The sequence below is a fragment of the Geotrypetes seraphini genome, chromosome 2, assembly GCF_902459505.1.
Source record: "Geotrypetes seraphini chromosome 2, aGeoSer1.1, whole genome shotgun sequence".
NCBI lineage: Eukaryota > Metazoa > Chordata > Amphibia > Gymnophiona > Dermophiidae > Geotrypetes > Geotrypetes seraphini.
This window is the reverse complement of record NC_047085.1, coordinates 17,576,392-17,600,335: the sequence shown is the minus strand read 5'-3', so window position 1 is coordinate 17,600,335 and position 23,944 is coordinate 17,576,392. Positions and strand designations below refer to the sequence as shown.

At 44.0% G+C, this 23,944-nt stretch overlaps 1 protein-coding gene and 1 pseudogene across 5 annotated transcripts in view; both read left to right on the top strand.

Moving 5' to 3' along the window:
- Positions 1 to 23,944, top strand: part of ADGRB1 (adhesion G protein-coupled receptor B1) — a 525,063-nt gene that overhangs the window by 181,281 nt on the left and 319,838 nt on the right. For all 5 annotated transcript variants that reach the window (XM_033935216.1, XM_033935215.1, XM_033935214.1 and 2 more), the window contains exon 4: positions 15,943 to 16,107. In XM_033935216.1, the coding sequence (XP_033791107.1) occupies positions 15,943 to 16,107 (165 nt within the window). The remainder of the gene's footprint in view (positions 1 to 15,942; positions 16,108 to 23,944) is intronic.
- LOC117355995 lies at positions 15,160 to 15,673 on the top strand (annotated as a pseudogene).

Genomic DNA, 23,944 nt, shown 5'->3' with positions numbered 1-23,944 from the left:
CTGAAAGGAAATGGGGAAGACAGAGTGGGGAGAAGACGCTGGAAGGGAAGAAGACAGAGATGCCAGATTATGGAGAGAGCAGAGGAAAGAAGATGAGTGCCAGACCAATTGTGTGGAGGGGGGTGGGGGGGGGGGGTGAAGGGAGAGGCACAGTAACAGAACAAATGGAAGATGCAGAGAGAAGACAGATAGTGGATGGACGGAATTGAATGAGAAGATGAGGAAAGCTGAAACCAGACAACAAAGGTAGAAAAAAAAATTTCTATTTATTTTATTTTATTTTTTTTTGCTTTAGGATAAAGTACTATATTAGTTGTGTTGATAAAAATTTATAAACAAAGCCCTGACAGCTGAAGATCTTTCTCTAGTTCAGCAGCTAGAACTTTGATTTATAAGGAAGGAATAAGCTAAATATTGCAGTACTGAGCTTGTATGGATGCTGTGGGGACGGGGAAGGGAGAGTGGTGACTGGGATGGGGCGGGGTGGGTACAGGGTTGCAGGTACAGGGCAGTGACAGGGACGGTGGTCGTGGGGACAGGGTGGTGACGGGGACAGATTTTTTCCCCGTGTCATTCTCTAGTAGAAACCTCTACCGCGGCTTGACCAGGTTCTACTTCTTCACATTGGCATACTTAGGGCTCCTTTTACAAAAGTGCGCTTAGCGTTATAGCGTGCGCTAACCAAGTGCTAAACGCTAACACGTGCATGTTAGTCTATGGACACGTTAGCGGTTAGTGTGTGTATATTTAGCGCGTGCTAAAACCCTTAGCGCACCTTTGTAAAACAGGGGGTTAATCTCTTGGACAATCCCTCTGGAGGCTGAACTCGTGGGTTCTTGTATGTCTGGTAGCTTCTGCTGCAGAGCTACTAAAACTTGATCCCTCCCTTTTGGGCTACCTGCCCGGGAGTTTCCTGTCATGCTCAGTTTTGTACCTGCAGCTTCTCTGCATGGTTGAAATCAGTCTCTTCTGCTCGTGATTTGTTTTCAATTCCTAGTCTTTTTTAAATTTATTTTGCGGGTTTGCCCATGTGCTGCGGATCAACTGTGCGAGTGGAGATCATAGACATTTTAAAGTTTGTCTGCTTCTGGAGGGTGCTCTGTGAGCTTAAACTTCAGTAAGCCCTCTGGGCAGCCTGCAGATTGGATCGGGTCTCTCCCTGGCGATTTTGGGGCACAGACCATAGAAGTCTGCCTGGCACTGGTCCTACTTTCCAACTTCTGAAATTTAACTAATACATATTACTTTGAAGTTAAGGAAAATCTTTTCAAAATGACCCCCTCCCCAATATGTCTGGAGTAACACTTTAGATTTCTAACATTGGTCCAGTTCTATGCACCTGATAATTGTTTGACCCTCCTGATTCTCCGGCTCCCACCTCAAAGCATTCTGGGATTTGTTATTCCATTTTCTTTGTGACTTTGGAATCCAGTCCCAGAATGCACCGGTAGCCTATTTTTCCACTTAGCTCTAGCGAAAGACTGTATTAATGCCATCTTATAAATAAATTGGCATTAGGAGTGAAATTGGGAAGTATTGATGGGTTTTGGAGTCCTTAACTGCCCTCATATGTGGTTTTCATTTTAGAAAGGAAGGAGAAAAGGTTTGGTTTTAGCTCACATCTTTTCAGTAGTAACACAAGGTGAGTTACATTCAAGCACAGTAGATATTTCCCTGTCCTAGAGGGCTTATAATCAAAGCTTGTACCTGAGGAAGTAGAGGGTTGAGCGACTTGCCCAAGATCACAAAGAACAAGTGGGATTTGGGGATTTCAACCGGGCTTCTCGGATTCACAGCCCACTCCTCCATGTCATCTGAATTACGGCCTCTGGAAAGTATCTGGCCTATGTCTGTGTCTTTGAGGCATTTTTAAGAGTCTAGGGTGGGGGTGTGATCGAATGATTTGATTAGAGCAGCGTCTCAAACTTTTTTAGCTCCGGCACACTAAATGGAGCGAAACCATCAAAAAAAGTAAATTTGAGAGTTCTTTATTTAAAATTCCTTAAGCTATGTATGGGTAATTGTAACAAAGGTGAAACTAAAGTCGATAGAATAGAATTGCTAATCAATGCGATGGATGGGCTTGTTTTTGAGTGCAAATTAACTCAACATGGGGCTCGATAGTTGACAAGCAAACACGTGTTTCATCATCCATCATCTGCAAGCGTTCTCCTTTTTTCCAATTTAATTTCTGTCAGAGCTGAAAATCCAGGTTCGCAAAGATAAGATGATCCAAACGGTAACAAAGCCTTGATTGCTTTGTTGCTCAGGTTAAGATAACTACTGCATACAAAGAAAACTAAAATTCCTTGCGGTTAGTTTTCAAGGACCGATCGCGTCAAAGAATGATGCTTGTCTGGGCGGTTGTAGCCTTACGGACACAGACGTTCATAACACTGACAGATTCTTGCACACGTGACGTACATGTCATCTATTCCAGCGTATACTTATGATGGGAATTTTTAGAAATCAAGTCAAATTCTGGAATCTCTCGTAGCACACCCGAAATCTCTTCAGGGCACATCACTGTGCTGCGGCACACAGTTTGAAAGACGCTGGATTAGAGGTTAGGGGAGAGCAGTTGACTTTGGGGCTAGATTCACTAAGGCCACGGATCCGATCCGTGGCCAGGGGGCTGATTTACGAAGCGTCCTCATGCAAATGAGGCCGATCGGCATCACGCCCTCAACCGACTGCACAAATCGCTCTCCAGCGATCCCGACGCATGTGCAGATGGTCTGCACATGCGCTGGCCCTCCGTGTCCGGGAGAGATGAAAACTTTTTTTTTACTTTTTTGTTTTCCTTTTTTTTTTTTAATTCGCGAGCCTGTGGTTTTAACCCGCTTTATACCCGCCAGTTAAAACCACAGGCTTGCACTGCGGATAAGGATAGGAGAATCTGGGCAGAGAAGAGCGGAGAATCGGGGCAGAGAGCAGGGCAGTCAGAAAGGACCTGAGCGACTGGTCCTCAGCGGTCGCTTATTTTTCGATCGGCCAGCCCAGTCGGTGTCCATCATTTTTTTTTTTTTTTTTAGTGAATCGCTGCCTGTCTGTATTTGCATGCGCGGATCGGATTGGACGCGGATCGGATCAGGAGTAAGGTTAGTGAATCGGGTCGGGGTCGCTAAGTGATCGCAAAGTGGTCGGGACACGATCAGTGTCCTCAGTGAATCTTGCCATTGGTTAATGGGCTTGTCAGGTGATTGGTTTGTTTTTCGTGGGCTTTTTTCTGTTGGGCTGCCATTAGCTGCCTAATTTGTTGTAAACAAACTCAGTTGCTGATTATATCTTGTGGTTTGGAGCTACCTTGAAAGACTTGGGATACTGGATTGAATCTAATTAAAGATATAAGTGCTTAATTATGTCGATTCAATGAATTGACCACTTCCGTGCTTGCTTTCTCCTTTTATTTTAACTGGCTTGAGAGTGCAAAGATGAACTAAATAATGCCCTCGGGATCACAATGAAACCCCTGTGTATACTTCAGACTGGCCTTCCCCTGTATTTGGGGAGAGAACAATTTTTAAAAGCGGTATATTCTGCAGTCCGTTTTCAAAATCCTCTTTGAAAATTGTCCGTTTCCTCCTCATTCTGTATCAAGTTGATTAAATTTAAGCATGAGTTTTGCACTCAGATTTATAGGCTGTTAGCATTTGCACGTGGAAGTGTTCACTTATCCACATAAAAAGCAGTAGTGAGACTAGATTTACCAGATGTTCGATAAAACCCAGACAGGGCCTCTTTTTAGAGGACTGTCCGGGTTTTGGAAAGCTCCAAGTTCTGTCGTGTCTGGAGGGCCTATGGGTATGCACAGATAGAAACATGATAGCAGATAAAGGCCAAATGGCCCATCTAGTCTGCCCATCTGCAGTAACCATTATCTCCTCCTCTCCCTATTGGCTAAGGCTCTTAACATTTGCATCTCCTCTTCCTATAGGCTAAGGCTCTGTGCACCTGCATTGTGAGGTCATAGAGCTGCCCATCCGCAGTACCCATTATCTCTTTCTCTCTCTGAGAGATCCCACGTGCCTATCCCAGGCCCTTTTGAATTCAGACAGTCTCTGTCTCTACCACCTCTTCCGGGAGACTGTTCCACGCATCTACCACCCTTTCTGTAAAAAAGTATTTCCTTAGATTAATCCGGATCCTGTCGCCTCTTAACTTCATCCTATGCCCTCTCATTGCAGAGTTTCCTTTCAAATGAAAGAGACTCGACTCACGTAGGTATTTAAACATCTCTATCATATCTCCCCTCTCCCTATTGGCTGATGCTCTTAACATTTGCATCTCCTCTTCCTATAGGCTAAGGCTCTTTGCACCTGCATTGTGAGGTCATAAAGCTGCTCATCCGCAGTAACTATTATCTCTTCCTCTCTCTAATAGATCCCACATGCTTATCCCAGGCCCTTTTGAATTCAGACACAGTCTCTGTCTCCACCACCTCTTCTGGGAGACTGTTCCACGCATCTACCACCCTTTCCATAAAAAAATATTTCCTCAGATTACTCCAGAGCCTATCACCCCTTAACTTCATCCTCTGCCCTCTCATTGCAGAGCTTCCTTTCAAATGAAAGAGACTTGACTCATGCGCATTTACATCACGTAGGTATCTAAATGTACATTCTTGGAGGCCCTCGAGACGAGGCCCAGAGGTCGGGAAAGAAGAAACCAGGCTTTGTGAAAGCGGGGCTGGGAGCGCAACAGGATGCTGGAGGCAGAACGGAGTAGTGCTGGAGGCGGAATAAGGCGGGGCTGGGGGTGGAACAGGGCGTGGCCATGTGTCCAGGATTTTACATCACTGAAAATGGTAACCCTAAGTGAGCCCAATCGCTGTTCTGTAATTATGTACTAAAATGACTTAACAGGTAACTGGAAGAAGGGTGCTCACAAGGGAGAGGCATGGGGCAGAGGCAGGGCTGATATTTACATGCCTAAACTAGAATTTTATCAATTAGATGCAAAACTGAAGGGCCTAAGATTCGGAGACACAAATTTTGACGCTAAAAAAATTCAAGAACATAATATATAATTTTCCTCTTGGCTGCTTGAACTGTTACGCCAATTCCAGGGGCGTGTGAGGAGGTCTTTCAGTGGACTCAGTGAATCTCTGGCTCTACTACCCCACATTTTTACTTTTTTTGTTTACTTTTCAATTGATGCAGGTTGATTTCTTGAGAAGGCAGCCTGCTCAACCAGTTAAACTGCATCAAACAAAAAGTAACCCTCCCCCCCCAAAAAAAAAAGCAGAGCTCTTGAGTTGGGGATTCTCCGAACCCCCTGAAGGCCCTGCCAGTACTGATCTGAATTTGATTGGCTGGGCAGCATCAGCCCGTTGCCTGTTCAACCAATCAAATTCAGAGTAGTGCCGCCTCTAGGGGGTGGGCGAATCCTCTGAAGGCCCTGACCGCACACCCCTGGCCGATTCTTAAACAATTGCAGTGGCTGCCTATTTATTGGCGCATTCAATTGAAGATTTTGATTTTGATCTTTAAAATTCATCACGAACAACAACCCCTTTGATTAGAAACAGCTTTAAAAGTTCACGTGCCAGGACGTCATATACGGTCAAGTATTCGAGCGTTCCTTGGTTTTCCAAATTTTAAACAAATAAAACTTGAGATGTGCAGAGACTCAGTTGGGACCTCAGTTATGGAATGCATTCCCAAAGTATTTAAGTCTCTTGAGTATTTTTAGAAAATCTTTAAAAACTTTTGGGAGTTACCCTCGACTGCAAATTTTCCTATCACAATCACATCAGTTCGGTGGTTCAGAAATGTTTCCACCGTCTCAGAATGATAAGGTCTTTTGCTAAACTGCTCGATCCCTCATCGTTGAACACACAATTCACTCTTTGGTTATTTCCTGCATAGATTATTGTAATGCCCTCTATAAGGGCATCACCAAAAAGGAAATAAGACGCCTTCAAATAGTACAGAATACTGCTATTAAGATCATTTACGGCGCAAAGAAGTATGACCATGTCTCTCCCCTTCTAATTGACGCTCATTGGTTGCCTGTCGAGCACAGAATTAGTTACAAAATTTTACTGTTAACTCTTACTACTCGTTCCAATAGCCAACCCAAATTCATTGATAGACTCCTTATTCCATATCAACCTGCTAAATTGCTCCGATCTACGTCACAAAACCTTCTTGTTGTACCATCTTTGAAACTAATCAATACGCTGAGATCTAATAACTTTGCCGTCACTGCACCTTTCCTATGGAATTCATTGCCCAATCACTTATGAGCAGAACCCTCGATAAAGCAGTTTAAAGCAAAACTCGAAACATTTTTATTTGAGGATGCTTTTGGATAAAACGGTCCTTTTTAGGACTAAATCAGCAATAGTCCCTTTCCCCACCTATTGTTTAACCCTTAAGTGTGCTTTATTATAATTATTGTAATTCAACCCTACTTCTCAAATTATTGTAGTCAGTATATGTGTCCTGTGCTAAAAGTCTACTACCCCTTCTGGAATACTGTGTACAATTCTGGAGGCCGCATTACCGCAAAGATGTGCTGAGACTTGAGTCGGTCCAGCGAATGGCCACCCGGATGGTCTCGGGACTCAAGGATCTCCCGTATGAGGAACGGCTGAATAAATTGCAGCTGTACTCACTCGAGGAACGCAGAGAAAGGGGTGACATGATCGAGACGTTCAAATATCTCTCGGGCCGTATTGAAGTGGAAGAGGATATCTTCTTTTTCAAGGGCCCCACGGCAACAAGAGGGCATCCGTGGAAAATCAGGGGCGGGAAACTACACGGTGACACCAGGAAATACTTCTTCACCGAAAGGGTGGTTGATCGCTGGAATAATCTTCCGCTACAGGTAATTGAGGCCAGCAGCGTGCCTGATTTTAAGACAAAATGGGATCGTCACGTGGGATCTCTTCACAGGGAAAGGTAGGGGAGGGTTATTGCGGTGGGCAGACTTGATGGGCCGTGGCCCTTATCTGCCATCTGTTTCTATGTTTCTGTGTAACCTAGTATAGAACTGTATGATATTTTAACACCAATTTTTATCTGTGTTTTAAAAGCTTTCTTTTATTAAGGCTGTACACCGCTTAGAAATTTGAATTAGCGGTATAAAAAATGTTTTAATAAACTTGATAGATGTGAAACATTGAAAATGGATTTGTAAATGTTTTGAGAATTGTTAAGCTAATAGATTATAGAGAATTAGTGGTTAATAGATTTAATGTATATAATGGATTTAATGCATATAATGTGTACAATGTAATGCAATAATTAAAGAGAATTAGGGCTCCTTTTACAAAGCTGCGCTAGGGCCTTAACGAGCGGAATAGCATGCGCTAAATTGCCACACGCGCTAGCCGCTACCGCCTCCTTTGGAGCAGGTGGTAGATTTCCGCGTGCTAATCCGGTGCGTGCGATAAAACTGCTAGCGTGGCTTTGCAAAAGGACCCCTAAGGTGCGCTAGCGTTTTTAGCTCACGCAGGATATTACCGCGTGCTACACCGCACACTACGCGGCTAGAACTAACGCCAGCTCAATGCTGGCGTTAAGGTCTAGCGTGCGTGGCAATTCAGCGTGCGCTATTCTGCGCGTTAATGCCTTAGTAAAAAGAGCCCTTACTGTTAATGGATTTAATGTATATATATTGTAAACTGCTTAGATTTGTAGGTTTGCGGTATATAAGATTTTCTTTTAAAAATGTAAATTAAACTATCACACTAGATCGTCAATAGTTGTTAAAAGAGCGTATTGTAATCATACAGTAACAAACGTAGGGCCGCCTCTAGAACTAAACCCGGAATTTCAATGTCAGACACCAGCATTGAAATTCCGGGTTTGCAGAGCTGGCTCCCACATAGCCTTTTCAAGCGGTTCATCTGATCACGCTTTCTTCCAGAGGAGGCTCTTCCAGTCGCATTGTACACCAAATGGATCTAGTTGGGCCATCTTTTAAACGAATGAGATTCAGAAGGCATTCAGTAGATTCATTCTCTTATCGGTCTGTTCAAATATGTTGTTTCGGAAAGGTTTGAGAACATTACTACACAGTAACACAATAAAAAGACCTTCACGGTCCATCCAGTCTGCCCGAAAAGGTGACCAGAGTCTCACCCAACACTCTACGTAGGCCTGGGTCACCCATGTTTACATGCTGGCTGTGAAGTCATCACCGTACCAACCATGATGGAGATGACCTGGATTGGCCCCCATGAGAATGGGCTACTGGGCTTGTTGGACCATTGATCTGACCCAGTAAGGCTATTCTTATGTTCTTGATATATGGTGTGTTGTTGACAGTATTCAACTTACCGGTCAAGATGCCTTCTCCTCCCTCGTAAGCTGCACAGTTCTCCCACTCGCAGATCGTGACAATGAAATGACCAATCCACTGCAGTTCTCGAACCTTCACCTATCTCTCACCACATGTGGGATGTAAATCATACAGATCTGTCCGGCATCGGGCGCCTTTCCCCCATGCTGGTTTGCCCGTTCTTCTCTGCATCTCACCATGTGTCGGAACACACATAAATTTTGGAAAACTAATAGTGTTAAAGCAATAATTTTGACCTAGTTCTGATTTAGAGATTTGGGGCCAGATTCTACAACAGTCACCGAAAGATAGGCAGCGTGTTGCTGTCTAAATGTCTCTTTGTACAGCTTACAGCTTCACTGTACAGGTGATTGCTTTAATGAACCTCCTCAGATTCTGTACTGTTATACAAGGGCTCCTCTAAATGCCAAACACTGAACTTATTAGCACTTGTATGAGGTTCCCATACAGCTAACCTTTGCGTCTGTAATCTCAGTGTCATCAGCCAGACAGGAAGTGATTGAACAGTTTCTTTAAGAAGTGAAGCAAAAATAGACACAATTAGATGGATGCCACATCAGAGTTAAGCTGGGAGTGTGTCCACCTTGTGGAAATGACACCGTTCTCCAGACTTAAGATATAAACCTAAGCTGTGTTAGATCGTTAGAAATAAAGGTAAGAACCTGGTGAGAGGACAAAGTAATACACAGAAATTAAGCTGATATGCAGTGTCCAAAATGGCAGCTGTTCTCTCCCACACTGAAGAAGAAGGAAGGCAACTTTACGCTCTGGGGATGCGGCCTAGTTCTCTGGGAGAAGCAAGGCCCTCTGAGGAACTAAGCCACAGAGCACACCTACTCATACATCTTAGCATAAAACATTTAAACTTGTTCTTATATAAGAAACTGAGCAAATGCCAGAATAAAAGCTGTTCTACCGCCATCTAACTTAATTGGTTTAATTGGGTTTAAGTGGTGCGATAATTGGTCGCGCCATTAAAATCCAACTAAACCCTCGTTTAAAAAATAAAATCGCCACCGCTGTGCGGCCTCCGGGATGGCACCTAAGTCCCTGGTGGTTAGGGGCGCATTGTGGCGCTGAAGCCTGCAAGTAGGCATGGTTAGGGGCAGTGCCGGACTTCGGCGTCACTATGCTCCGCTGGCAATGATTCTGGAAGGACCTTAGGTGCCAGAAATGTAGTCCTGTAACGCCCTGTCATATCCTTCCTATTGTTCCTCCCTTTTATGTGCTCTTTATTAACAAATTGTAGTTCTCCCCTTTTTTCCTATTATTCTCATGTCGGTCTCGGAAGGTCTATGTTTGCTATAGATCAGCTGATTTTGTTGGAAACCAAGATCGATTGCTTGCATTCATCACTCAGTCCCCTTTGAGAGGATAGCGTTTCACTTCTGGCAGAATGAGGCTTTCTCTCTTTTGATGGTAAAGAAGTCAGGTGACATAGGTCAGGGTAAGAGCGGCCATTTTTAATTCAGCTGTCAACCCTCTTTCGGATGTTTGTTTTGGCCCAGTTTTTTCTGAAGTTTGGATAGGTCTTTGGTTTGCTGATGTGTCCTAATAAGGTCTTTAAGGTATCTATTTCAGGAGAGATAACAGAAATGACCCAGCTCTTGCTGTTGTGGTCTGAGTTGCAAATCCCAAAGGGCTGGCGGGCCCACTCTGAGAGCAGGAGCCCTCCTAGGCAGAGTTAGAATCTGTCTTTCCAGGAGATAAGTGGTAAGGAAATGTTCTTGCTTCCATTACATTCCTTCTAAGTGCTTCAACATAGATATGCAGATCTGGAGAATCTGCTCCTTAGGTGTAGGACTCCTGCAAGCTATTTTAGCTTCCTTCCACCCAGTATGGATAGACCTTGGGTACATCCCGCTTGTCTGGACTGGTCTGGTATGGATGCTAAGAAAGGCGAAATTCATCCCTTGAGGTTGTTTCACGAAAATGATTGCCAACTTTTCCCCTTGTGAAGCCATCATGCTTCAGTGCAGTAAAAGCAGAAGTTGGAGTTTGCCGCCTGTTTTCTCAGTGCATTAATTTAAAAGCGTGGAATAAACTGATGATGTGCGTTCATTGTCCCCTCGATATTCATCACTATTTAACTGTCCAACAACAGTTCCTGGTGAGTTAAATAGTATTTGGCTGGCTAACTGCTAATATTCAGAGGGTGACAGCCAGTTATCTCTGCTAAATATTTGTGATTAGCAGCTAGACATGAATAGTCAAGTGCTAGCCGGCTAGTGGCCAAATCGGAACGTTTAAATAACAGGCCTCTCTTTGGCCGCTATTAACTGGCCAGTGCTGAATATTCTTTTATTAAATCACAGCTTTATCTAAACTCACAAAAATGTATGATAAAGACAAATCACACAATCTCAACAATAATCCATTGATTCAGTATTTTAGGACGCTGAAAAGTTTATACAGATCAATCCAAGGCCCGCTTATTCTTCACGTTCCTGCCATTTTTCAAATAGCGGGCAAATATAAACAGTAACAGCGTCACTAGAATACTTGTGCAACTAGTGCATAATGTGCAAACAATGGTGAAATGTGCAAAAAAATGCTGTTAAAGTGCCTTGTGCATTTTTATTTCAATGCCTGGCCCCCCGACCCAGGTTTTGTGTTCTTCGTCAGGAGGGGTCTAGGTTAAAACAAACTACGGTTAAAATCATTACTGTAATTAAACCATCGAATAACTGCTAATATAACTGAATCTTTATAATCCATAAATACAGTCTTCATATCTCAATAAAGGATTAATAAACTTACTTATACAGGCGAACTCCACCGGGGAACGGCACCGGAACAGGAACTGAATGGACCGACCTAAGTACCCGGATTTAAATATGCTCACACCAACACACCCACATCGGGTTCAAACTCATTTACCAGACCTGTAAACAGGAACTGACGTAACACCCGAGGACACCACACATAGAATTCTCTATTAAACCACTCGATCTCTGAATTCAAACCGTTCGGAACCAACGTGTTCCAATTAAAGATAAAACGTTGTTCTTTTTCTAATAACAATTTACTACTATCTCCATCGTAGTGGTTGATATGTACCAACACAGTGTATTTGAAATCAGACAATGAGTGATCCTCCCTCAACCAATGATCTACCAGGGGGGTGGATACTCTGCCCCTGCGGATATTGCTCAAATGTTCAACTTTACGAGTCTTAATCTTTCTACTGGTTTGACCAATATATAACAATCCACAGGGGCAGATCACACAGTACACGACCCCCTGGGAGTCACAATCGGTACCCGTAATAAGATCAAATCTCTTCCTCTGTGGTATTGGAGTGGTAATAAAGGATTGACCCCAAACGTGACTACAAGTACTACAATGTCCACACGATTTATGAGCAGGTAATTTCTGCCTACATTGAATGCCCCTCCTGTATCTAAGTTTTTCACCCAAGTTCCGGGCTCTAGTAAATGCAAATTTAGGTTTATTCTTAAACGAAGAATAATATTGAACAATGGGCCAATGTTTTAAAATTATTTTCTTAATGGTATTACTTCTATTAGTAAAAGGCAATACACAAACCATATGAGCTGTTTTATCTTTAACATCTGGTTGCATAAGCCAGGACCGGTGGCAGTTCTTAGATCGCTTCCAGGCCCTTTTAATAATTTTTTTGGGATACCCACGTTCAATAAATTTATAGTACATTACTGTGGCTTGTTTATCAAAATCAGCTTCATTTGAACAGATGCGGCGAATACGCAAAAATTGACCCACAGGTATACTGTTCTTAAGGGAACGAGGGTGAAAACTTTGATACTGGAGGAGGGCATTGCGGTCAGATGGTTTTCTGTGTAGACGGGTGGAGATTGTTTAATATCTAAAAATGAGAGGTGAAATTTATCCATTTTGTATGTAAATTTAATATTAGGATCCTGATGATTAATTTCCATCAAGAAATCACCCAACTCATCCTCTCCACCAGTCCACACGAAAAATACATCATCTATAAAGCGCCTCCAACACTTCACGTGACAATAAAGACTGGAACTGTACACAAACGTCTCCTCAAAATTGGACATATAAAGGCAAGCAATGGTAGGGGCTACAGCCGCCCCCATTGCTACCCCCTTAGTTGGTTAATAAAGGGTATCCTCAAATTTAAAGTAATTAATAAATATAATCACTTCAGCTAGTTGATTAAGAAAATGTTTTTTAGACGCTACTATATCCAACTTAGACGACACCAATTCAACTACTGCCAAAGCTGCCTGTTGGGGGACGTTTGTGCACAGTGCCGTAACATCAGCTGACACTAAAATGCTATTATCAGGTAAAGGATGTTGGCCAAAGTTATCAATAATTTGAAGAAAATGGGAAGAATCTCTAATATATGATTCAGCATCAGGTTCAAATTGTTTCAAATACCCATCAAGGTATTTGGACAATGGTTCCAGTACTGAATCAATCCCCACTACAATAGGGCAACCGGGAGGATGGGTACTCGATTTGTGTATTTTAGGAATAAAATATATGTGTGGTGTCCTCGGGTGATTATTAATAAGAAAATGAAATTCCTTAGAAGTAATCAATTCCTCATCCTTGGCTGATTGAATTAACTGATCTACCTTTTGTTTAATAGCTTGAATGGGATCATCCACAAGAGTGGTATAATATGCAGTATCATGAAGCTGACTTAAGGCTTCTCTCTGGCAATCCCTGTAATCTTGAATCACCATACCACCCCCTTTATCGGCTCTATGGATGATTATAGTTTGATCATTTTGTAAATTCTGAATAATTTTAATCTGATCATTTGAGATATTAGAAATACATCTATTATTTTGAGTTTCTAAAGCTTTTACATCTCTCAATACCAGACGCTCAAACGTAGTAACTACTGGATCAGGGGGTCCAGGGGGGAGCCAAGATGACTTGTAAATTAAGCCCTCAAGTAAAGCAGAATTACTGGTAATTACTGGTTTATCTTGGAAAAATACCTTAAGTTTTAATGATCTAAAAAATCTTCTTAAACAAGTATGCATATCAAAACTATTATAATTAATGCTAGGTACAAATGATAACCCCCATAGAGAGTAAATCTTCCTCTTGTGTATTAAGTTCTCTTGATGAAAGATTAAAGATTCCTTTATTGGAAACCGGAACTACCTCTTGTGCTTGTTGGAACTTCTGGTTTCTATTCTGGACAGCTCTTTCGTTAACGGTTCCACTGAAGGTATGCGTAAAAAAGATTCAGATAGATTATCAAATCTGGCTTGTGTCTCTAAAGATTTTGATGATTTGGACATCACTTTCTCATTTTCTGATGATGAATCACTCGTGGATAAAGAAAAACCTACTTTTTTAATATTCATATTTTTACGTTGTCGTTTTGTTTTAGAATTGCGGTTCATCCACGGGTACACATATCCTTTAGTAAAGTCCATTTCGTCCCGACGGAACTTTTTAATTTTAAATTGTCGCTATTCCGTTTTATATTTGTCCGTGGTAGATGTATAATCCCCATATGATTTATTGAATTCCTCTTCTGGTTCCTGTTGTTTCATCTGGTCCAACTTAGCTTTCAGCTCAATTTGTTGTGTTTCAATAATGGGGGCCAGAGCATCGATGGTAAGAAGATTTCTCCCTATTAGTAGATATATTACAGTGCTGAATATTGACATAGCCAGTTAAATTAATAGCAGCCAAATTCCCCCCCCCCCCCCCCATGGATATTCAGTGGTGGTCAACGGAAACAGCCTGCCATTGACTATCCGAGCTAACTACGAACTGCAGGACTTGGTAGCTGAATATTGTACTCTGGACTGCACGCATATCTGTTGTACTAAATATATCATGACAGGCAGTCCTGAAGGATACTTTAAGTGACAACTGCCATATTAAACCTATTTTTCAAAATCTTCTTGTCAAGTTCCCCTTAACTGTATCCATGACATCCTGTTTTTTTGTCTGTCTTGTCTATTTAGATTGTAAGCTCTTTGAGCAGGGACTGTTTCTTCTTTGTGACTCTGACAAGCGCTGCGTGTGACGGGTAGCGCTATAGAAACAATTCATAGTAGTAGTAGTAGTGTGAAGAGTTTCAGTCTTTGGGAAGCAGAGCTGAGATTGTGATGTCATAATGCCTCATTCCACCAATAAGAGCCATCCTCCTTAGTGATGTCACAATGGCTTAATTGTCCTGTACTCCCCTCTGCCCTCCAACCCAGCCAGCAGATTAACCCTTCCCCTTAACTCTATCCATGACATCCTTTTTCAGTCTTTGGGAATCTGAGCTGAGTTTGTGATGTCACAATGCCTCATTCCACCAATAAGAGCCAACCTCATCAGTGATGTCACAATGGCTTGATTGTCCTGTTCTCCCCTCTGCCCTCCAACCCAGCCAGCAGATTAACCCTTCCCCTTAACTGTATCCATAACATCCTGTTTGTTTAGATTGTAAGCTCTTTGGAGCAGGGACTATCTTCTTCTTGCTTGTGACTCTGTAAAGCAATGCGTATGTCTGGTAGAGCTGTAGAAATAATTACTAGTAGTAGTAAGTTGCCATTTCCAGCAATGATCTTATATTATTCATTTCTAGGTTATATAAACCCATGGAACACAAGTCTACAGATGCAACCAAGAAGCCATAAAACATGATATGGGATTTGTATGTTATATTTACATATCACACAAGAGGAAAAACAGACAAACTTTGTCTGCAGAAAAAAAAAACCAGAATGATGAGAGATGGGGAGGGACATTGGGGAGAAAGAGAAGGGGATGGCTCACAGCTAACCTGACCTTGAAGGATCCAACACAGTCTCAAGTTCGTACTAATAGACAGTTTATAAAAATAGCACTTAAAGCTCCTCGCTCCTCCTCCGGCAGGAGCTCTCGCGAGACGGCTGGGGCGGTCGGCGGCGCGTGAGGCAGGATGTCGGAGAAGGAGCTCGGCCAGAAGTGCGACCGGTGTATGGCTGACACGGTCGTGAAATTAGGTGCTGGGTTGGGCTTAGGAATAGTTTTCTCAAGTCATGTTCTTCAAAAGGAGGATGTGGCCCATCACGTTTGGCGGTGGACTGGGTATAGGCATGGCAATATCAAACTGTCAGAATGATTTGAGGGCACATTACATGCTCCAAGGAAAATTTGTTAAAGACTGATCCTGCAGGAGATGTCACCTGTTCACTCTCAGTGGAGATGTGGAATTTGAATTATTTTATTTATTTCTTTAGAATACCGAGTCCCCTAAGAAGTAAGCTCACATTCCTCTGAACTGATAACATTTTTGGGGAGTTCTTCTTCCTTTTAACATGTTGGCCAAGATTAGAAGGCAGCCTTGTATTTCATTTTTGGGGAGATGGATGTTGTCTAGAATCTGAAACAGAATAATAAACAAGAAAAAAATGGGGAAAAAAAAAAAAAAAATAGCACTTAAAGATCAATATTGGCCATGGTGCGTTAGTTGAAAATGAATTTTCCCTGGCACTTTTGGCGACTGTGCAGATAACTGTTGCCAGCGTGTGAGTGGGGAATCAAAGAGAATGTGTCAGAGTGCCAGGCATGCAGGGTTTTATTTTGGGGTTTTTTTTTTTCCAATCATGGATTCCCACCAAAGATCTCCCAGTCCAGCTACTTTCACTTATGTTCTGCGTCCTACAGGTGATCCTGCGGCAGAAGAGTGGTCGCCCTGGAGTGTCTGCTCTACCACCTGTGGGGAAGGCTGGCAAACCAGGACCCGCTTCTGTGTGTCATCGTCGTACAGCACCCAGTGCAGCGGCCCACTCAGGGAACAACGCCAGTGCAACAATTCTGCAATCTGCCCAGGTAGATGGAACGTTCACTTTACCCTTCTGCAAGCTTTCTCGAGAGACTCTTTTTAGAACTGAACTCGTGTTTCTCACTTGACACCTCGTAGCTCTATCGACAGTGTCAAAGATATTTTGCCCCCTTTTCTATGACTCTATTTCAAGTCTGGGGGGAGGTGCAAGGAGAGGAAGGAAGCAAGAAAAGAATGGAGGTAGGAGAAAGAAGGTGCTGAAAACATGAGGTGGAGGTTTCCAGACTTCTCCTGGCCGTGGTCAGAAGGCAGCAGAAGCCAGAAACAGAAAGGGGTAATTCTGTAAGGAGCTGCTTAGTTTTGGATGGCTGGAAAGAATATAAATAGTCATTTATTTGTGATCGTGGTCTCTTATAGAATACTGACTAGCACCAAATATGTCCAATGAATTGATGGTGCATATTTTGCTGGATTTGCGAAGTAATTGTACAATGCTCTCACTTCAGCATGTTCTTGCTAGTATTTAAGTACAGGCCATAGGGCTGGTGTAAGTGATTGGACCATAACATATGCATGTTGTCAACCATTTTGCCCTAGCACAGGGGTAGGCAATTCCGGTCCTCGAGAGCCAGAGCCAGGTCATGTTTTCAGGATCTCCACAATGAATATGTATGAGATGGATTTGCATGCACTGCCTCCTTGAGATGCAAATCTATCTCATGCATATTTATTGTGGATATCCTGAAAACCTGACCTGGCTCTGGCTCTTGAGGACCGGAATTGCCTACCCCTGCCCTAGCATTCTATGATGAAAAATAGGTGCCACAGCCAGTGCCTATGGGGGGGGGGGGGGCGCCCTGTCACAAAATTACTCTCAATAAGAAGGTATACTATGAATAAATATATGATATATTTGATATAGGTGTGTACAAGTAGGTATGTATAAGCAGGTAGATTGCTTATATATTATAGGCAGAAATAAGAAAGATTGATTATGGTATTGAGAACCAACTCAGAAAGCGCTAACTCTGTATTGTAACACCTTTACAAAAGCACAAGTATTGATTAAGGTTGAATAATGTATTGATTATTGTTTAATAATGCCTGTATTGAAACCATCCAAGGAAACGCAAACTCTGTATTGTAACACCTTTTCAGAAGCTCATGCATTGTAGCACCATTACAAAGCTCATATAAACTGCTCTGAATTGACTCCCCCAGTCATTAGCAGCGGTATAGAAGCTTTCAGTAGACCACAATATCTGGAAAAGAGCAATCAGTCCGATAGTCAAAGCTATTTTAAATGGCCAAGAGAGGCTCCTGGCCTGCTAGGGCTAAACGGGGCTATGCAACAGCATGCAACCATCTGGGGCATAAAAGTAGCCAATTAGTGGCAATTTTCAGCCTGACAACCAGCTAAGTAACTGCGTAACTTAGAACAGCAAAAAGGCTGTCCTAACTTTATATAGTGAAGTTAACCAGATACTGATGTGAATGTTGGCCGGCGCCCGATTAAGTTCCGGGTGACTGCTGAGACCTAATGGGTCAATTTTGAATACGATTTAACTAACCAGAAATAGCCCCTGGCCGGTTAAATTGCCTGATTGGGGCTAACTGGTCATTTACAAGTGGTACTTGACCAGTCTGGCCGGATAAGCTCAGGCATTGAAATTTCGGTTTTAGCAAAACTCTGATTGCCACTGGCTGAATATCACCAGGGTCAGTTCAGCCCGCAGCTTGCGAGCAGTTCAGACGCCGTTTACCGCTGCAGGTTTAATATCAAGCATGGACTGTGAGCACTACCTCTGCAGCTTCTCTAATCTCATTTGACCCAAGGAGTGGAAGATAATCCAAGGATCAAACTTGCCACCGTTGAACCATCTGGATGAACCAGTTGGTTTCTGTTTTTCTAGTACAGAGACCCCTTAAAATTCTGATATAGGAGGATGGTGGAGACCTCTAGTGGCTGTACTAAAGTATTGTCTTTTGACCTGTTTGTACAGGAAGGCAGAGGCTCTTTTGAAGAACGAACTAAGGGTAGGGAGAGACCCCTTTTGGAAGCAAACAGGAACTGATATACTGTACAGTGGCATAGTAAGGGGGGGCGGGGAGGGCAGACCGCTCTGTGTGCCATCTTCATAGGGACACCAGCACTGGTACTTCGCCTCCTCTCCGCCCCCTCCCGTGCACCTCTTGAAATAGTTACCGGCGCGAACAGCATCTTCAAGTTTCAAGTTCATTAGGATTTTATATACCGCCTATCAAGGTTATCTAAGCGGTTTTTACAATCAGGTACTCAAGCATTTTCCCTCTCTGTCCCGGTGGGCTCACAATCTAGCTAACGTACCTGGGGCTGGCCTCTGCTCCCTTCTGACGTCACGTCCATAGGAATATAATGGGCGTCTTTAGCTGTTAGCGTGTGCAGAGTTTGCGGTCACTAATGCACTTAGCACCTCTTCATTAATTCCTCCCTAAGTGCCGCTTAAAATTAGTGACTAGCCCCGACCAAGCGATTTAACTGGCCATTGGCTAGCTAAATTGCTTTGAATACTGGTCAGAAACTATTTTGGCTGGCCCTGCCATGGACCAGAAGGAGTAAACATTGGCCTACTGAGACCCCTTCCCTGGCTCATTTATGTGGGCTGCCAACCAGATGTTAGGTGGTAATGGCTTTTGATTTGGCTCACTGACCTGGATGTGAAAGGATTCATAGCCTTATGCCATCCCTCTAAGCCAGTGTATTGCAAACTTTTTCAAGCCACGGTACACTAAACTCGGGGCTGTGGCTGGAGAGCCTATGGGCACGTGTGGGCGTCAACATCATGATGTCAAGTTTGTGTGACATCATCATGTCGATGTCTGCGCCTGCACGGAGACCCTCTAGACGGGGCCATGATCTTGATAACCCTGAAATTAGTACTCCAGTGTGTGTGTTGAGGGTTGGGGTGGGGGGTGGGAGGGATGCGGAGAGGAGAAGCGCTGGCAAGGAGGAGCGGTGTCAGCACCGGCTGACTGCCTAAAGGACATACCTATCGCCCCGAGAAGCACGTCCTGTAGGTAGTCAGCCAGCACCGGCATCTTGTGGCCAGTGTTCCCGCTAAGCTGCGTTGGCCTGCGCTCACGCACAAAATATTACATCGCAGCGCAAAGTTTCTCTTCACAGCGCACACACGCGTCGGTAAGGTAAGGGGACGCATTGGGGGGATTGCACTTCCCCACAATTGCCATGCTTCGGTTCCTCTTCTTCCTTCCTTCCTACCCCCCCCCCCCGCGGGACCCTGCGGCACCATCAACTCTTACTCCCTCTAATGTCGGCCCTGCAGCTCCAGACTTCCTCGCACCTTCTCCCCTCCCCCTTTGGATCGCTATTATTTTAAATGTTATAGCCACGGAGCTGTATCCATCAGTGGAGATGTCTAACCTCGGCCTGCCCCGGAACTCTTACTGCAGCAGCCGCCCGTCTAGGCAGGAACAGGAAGTCACTGTTGCAGTAAGAGTTCCGGGGCAGGCCGAGGTTAGACATCTCCACTGATGGATACAGCTCCGCGGCTATAACATTTAAAATAATAGCGATCCAAAGGGGGAGGGGAGAAGGTGCGAGGAAGTCTGGAGCTGCAGGGCCGACATTAGAGGGAGTAAGAGTTGATGGTGCCGCAGGGTCCCGCGGGGGGGGGGGGGAGGAAGGAAGGAAGAAGAGGAACCGAAGCATGGCAATTGTGGGGAAGTGCAGAGCTGCAGGGAAGAGTGTTGCGGTACCCAGCTGGAGGGAGAAGGAAGATGAGGGAGGGAATTAAAGGAGATGCCAGGGCTTGGAGCATAGGAGGAAGGTATGCCAGTCTAAGGGAAAAGGAAGGGGGAGATGTGAGAGCATGGAGGGGGAACGAAAGATGGAAGAAAAGGAAAGGAGAGAGATGCCAGAGAATCAGGGAAGGGGAGATACCAGACTATGAGGAGAGGTGTGGGAGAGGGAAGGCGAGGAGAGAGATGCCAGACCAATGGGGTGAAAGGAGAGATGGAAGGGGGAGGCATACAGTTTCTGGAAGGGGCATAGAAGGAGAGAAGATGCCATATAGGGGAAGAGAGACGGCAGACAGTGGATGGAAGGAAGAGAGTTACAAGAAGATGAGGAAAGGAGAAACCACAGAAGACAAAGGTAGAAAAAAATTTCTATTTATTTATTGCTTTAGGAGACATGTGTCACTGTTTCTGTGAAGCATTGTATGCAGAGTCCAGCTTCTTGCTGGTTCAATTTAACCTTTGTCTATGTATTTTTATTTTATCCCCCCTTTTACAAAACTGTGAAGCGTTTTTAGCACCAGCCTTGGTGGTAGCAGCTCTGATGCTCAGAATTTTATGAGCATCAGAGCTGTTACCTCCGTAGCTAAAATCCACACTACAGTTTTGTAAAAGAGGGAGGGGTTAGTTTGTGATTACATATTCCTTACTAGGCGAAGGTGTTTTCTGTGTTCTGTGTGTTCGAAAGACATGGTTTTCTGTTAGGATTGACGGTGTAGGATTAATCTGTGCTGGTCTGGCTTGTTTAGTTTTACAATGGGTGTATTGATGTACTGCTCACTGCAATATGTAAGATGCTGCCTTTTCCTAGGTACTCATGTGTGACGTGTGGTTTGTTACTAAAAATCATGTTTTTCTTACAGATGGGGGGGGGTGCCAAAAAATGATGGGCCCCGGATGTTACATATGCTAGGTACGCCACTGTATGTAAAGATACCAGAAAGCTGGCGTAGCAAAAACTTCTAAGTTTTGAGTATTTAACCCTCCCACAATCTCACGGGCACTCGTTTCAAGTTTATTGAGATTTTGATTTAAACGCAATATCAAATATTTTCAATGCGTATAACAAAAATAAATTTGGGGAAATAAATAAAACCATTTGAACCAGTGTTCCCGCTAAGCTGCGCTGGCGTGCGCTGGCGCACAAAATATTACATCGCAGCGCACACGTTTCTCGTCACAGCGCACGATCGGAAGAGGCGTACGGCAGATGGCAGGGCGGCGAGAGGAGAATCGGGCGAGTTGGCTCATAACTTGCTGGCGCCCGATATTTTTGGCTCACGGTGAAAAAAGTTTGCTCACAACACCCGCCCGCTTAGAGGGAACACTGCTTGTGGCACGCCCAGAATCTCGTCCCGGCACACAGTTTGCGATACACTGCTCTAAGCTGAGGGGAGTCCTCCACCTACAGTCCTGCCAGCGGGTGGTGCTGTTTCACTGTTACCTTTTCAATAGTAAGGGACAGGCAAGCTCTGCAGGACTCCAGGGAACCCGCTTGTCCCTAGTGATGGAGGACACAGTGTTGTGGCACTGCCTCCCACTGGCAGCAAAGCAGTTGGAGGACCCCCTCTCAGCGTAGAGGGGACAGTGCCTCCACTTATTTCATTATACTGCTGAGCTATTCAGGGTTACAGAAATACTTGCAAGGATTCTGCAGAATGAACACAGACTTTTTTTTTTTTTCCCTTTGCCTTCCTTTATCAAACCTGTTAATAATTTATTCAAATTAAGCATCTTAGACAGAGGCTGAGAGACATTAAATTACTTCTAAGAGTTATTTACTTAGAGGGTAAACCAATCAATGCCTTGGGATTTTTTTTCTCCTTTTTACATATTATTTTAATTCCACTCTGGTGGCCTGCTCAGTTATTTAAAATATAAAGAGGCAAGTTAAATATTAAGAGATGCTTCTACTTCTGAAATGGAAAAATATTTCTGAAAAGACAGAGGAAGTGCAGAGGATGGAGGTAAGGGGATATTTAACAAGCAACCCTCCTACCTCCCCGATTCCTGCCAGCCACCATCTCAGGGAGAATGTAGTTTCAAAGCTTGGTGCCAACTTTGGGCCAAAGTCTATACCCCAGGAATGAAACCAAGTGATTAGTGATTCTTGCACAAAAGCCTCGCATCTGCGCAAGACAGTTTTCACAGCTCTGGGGTCCCCCTGCTCCAGAGAGCTTCCAGCATATGACCACAGCACTAGGAGGTGACGTTAAATGCTCAAGGCGGCTTTGTAAGTGCAGTATATGTGGAAGGGGTGAGGTAGGGGTTTTGAGGTGATGGCAGGATGCGCCAGCCACTGGCATGGTTACATGTAGTGTGTGCTCATATGTGTATTCATGTAATGTGTTGGCACCCTCCCCCCCCCTCTCCAACACTCACACAAGCACAACCGCATCCCATCATTAGGACTGTCCACTTGATCCAATCCTGGGTTTGGTGTAGGGACTTGCCATACTGATTTCTCCATTGCATTCTGTAAGAAAAGCAAGACTACGAGTCTCTGCATGCAATGGGGGTAAACTCAGGACTGGATCAACCCTGTCAGGTGGATCTGGAGCCGGTTAGCAGCCCTGCAGTCTACAATTTATTCAATTAATTGTACGGCTAGGCTACGCCAGATCACAGCAATGAATAAGCACATGCAATCAACCCTAAAAGGAGTTCAAATTGAAAAGAAAAAAAAGTGATCACACAGAGAACACACCTACCCCAAATCAGGGGGGTCTCAAATCCAGTCCTTGAGGTCCACAGCCCAGAAAGGTTTTCAGTATTTCCATAGTGAATACAGAGACGATCTAGTGGAAGCAGCGTTGTGCAGTGGTTAAAGCTACAGCCTCAGCACCCTGAGGTTGTGGGTTCAAACCCACGCTGCTTCTTGTGACCCTGGGCAAGTCACTTAATCCCCTCCCCATTGTCCTAGGTACATTAGATAGCGTGTGAGCTCACCGAGACAGACAGGAAAAAATGCTGGAGTACCTGAATAAATTCATGTAAACCTCTTTGAGCTCCCCTGGGAGAACGGTATAAAAAATTGAATGAATGAACAGTTTGAACCTCTGTTAACCAGAGCTGAGATTGTGATGTCATAACACCTAATTCCACCAATGCCTAAGAGCCAACCTCATCAGTGATGTCACAATGGCTTGATTGTTCTATACTCAGCTCGCTTTTGCTGCATTTTGATTTCTAGAGTGGTGCAGTGGTTAGAGCTACAGCCTCAGCACCCTGAGGTTGGGGGTTCAAACCCACGCTGCTCCTTGTGACCCTGGGCAAGTCACTTAATCCCCCCATTGCCCCAGGTACATTAGATAGATTGTGAGCCCACCAGGACAGAGAGGGAAAATGCTTGCATACCTGAATAAATTCATGTAAACCGTTCAGACTTCCCTTGGGAGAATGGTATAGAAAATTGAATGAATGGTGTGAAAAGCTTCAGCCTCTGATAAGCAGAGCTGGTATTGTGACATCATAATGCCTCATTCCACCAATAAGAGCCAACCTCATCAGTGATGTCACAATGGCTGGATTGTCCTACACTTGGATCCCTTTTGCTGCATTTTGATTTCTAGAGTGGCGCAGTGGTTAAAGCTACAGCCTCAGCACCCTAAGGTTGCGGGTTCAAACCCACACTGCTCCTTGTGACCCTGGGCAAGTCACTTAATCCCCCCCATTGCCCCTGGTACATTAGATAGATTGTGAGCCCAGCAGGACAGACAGGGAGAAATGTTTGAGTACTTGAATACATTCATGTAAACCATTCTAGGAGACCAGTATAGAAAATTAAATAAATGCAAATAGATCTTCTACGTACTTGTACTCATTGTGGAAATCTTGAAAACCAGGTTGGGTTGTAGACTTCAAGGATCCCTGCCCTAAATTATATATAAACAGCCCCCCCCCCTCCAATAAGGTCACCCAATAGACACATCACCCTCAGGAAATCTCCGGGGGAAAAGGCTAATCTAAAATAAAAAATCTTCCAGTCCATACATTTCACAAGGGAGCTCTCTAGGATCATAGGGTTACCATATGGCTTCAGAAAAAGGAGGACAGATTGAGACATCTAGGTTCTACTATCATTGAAAG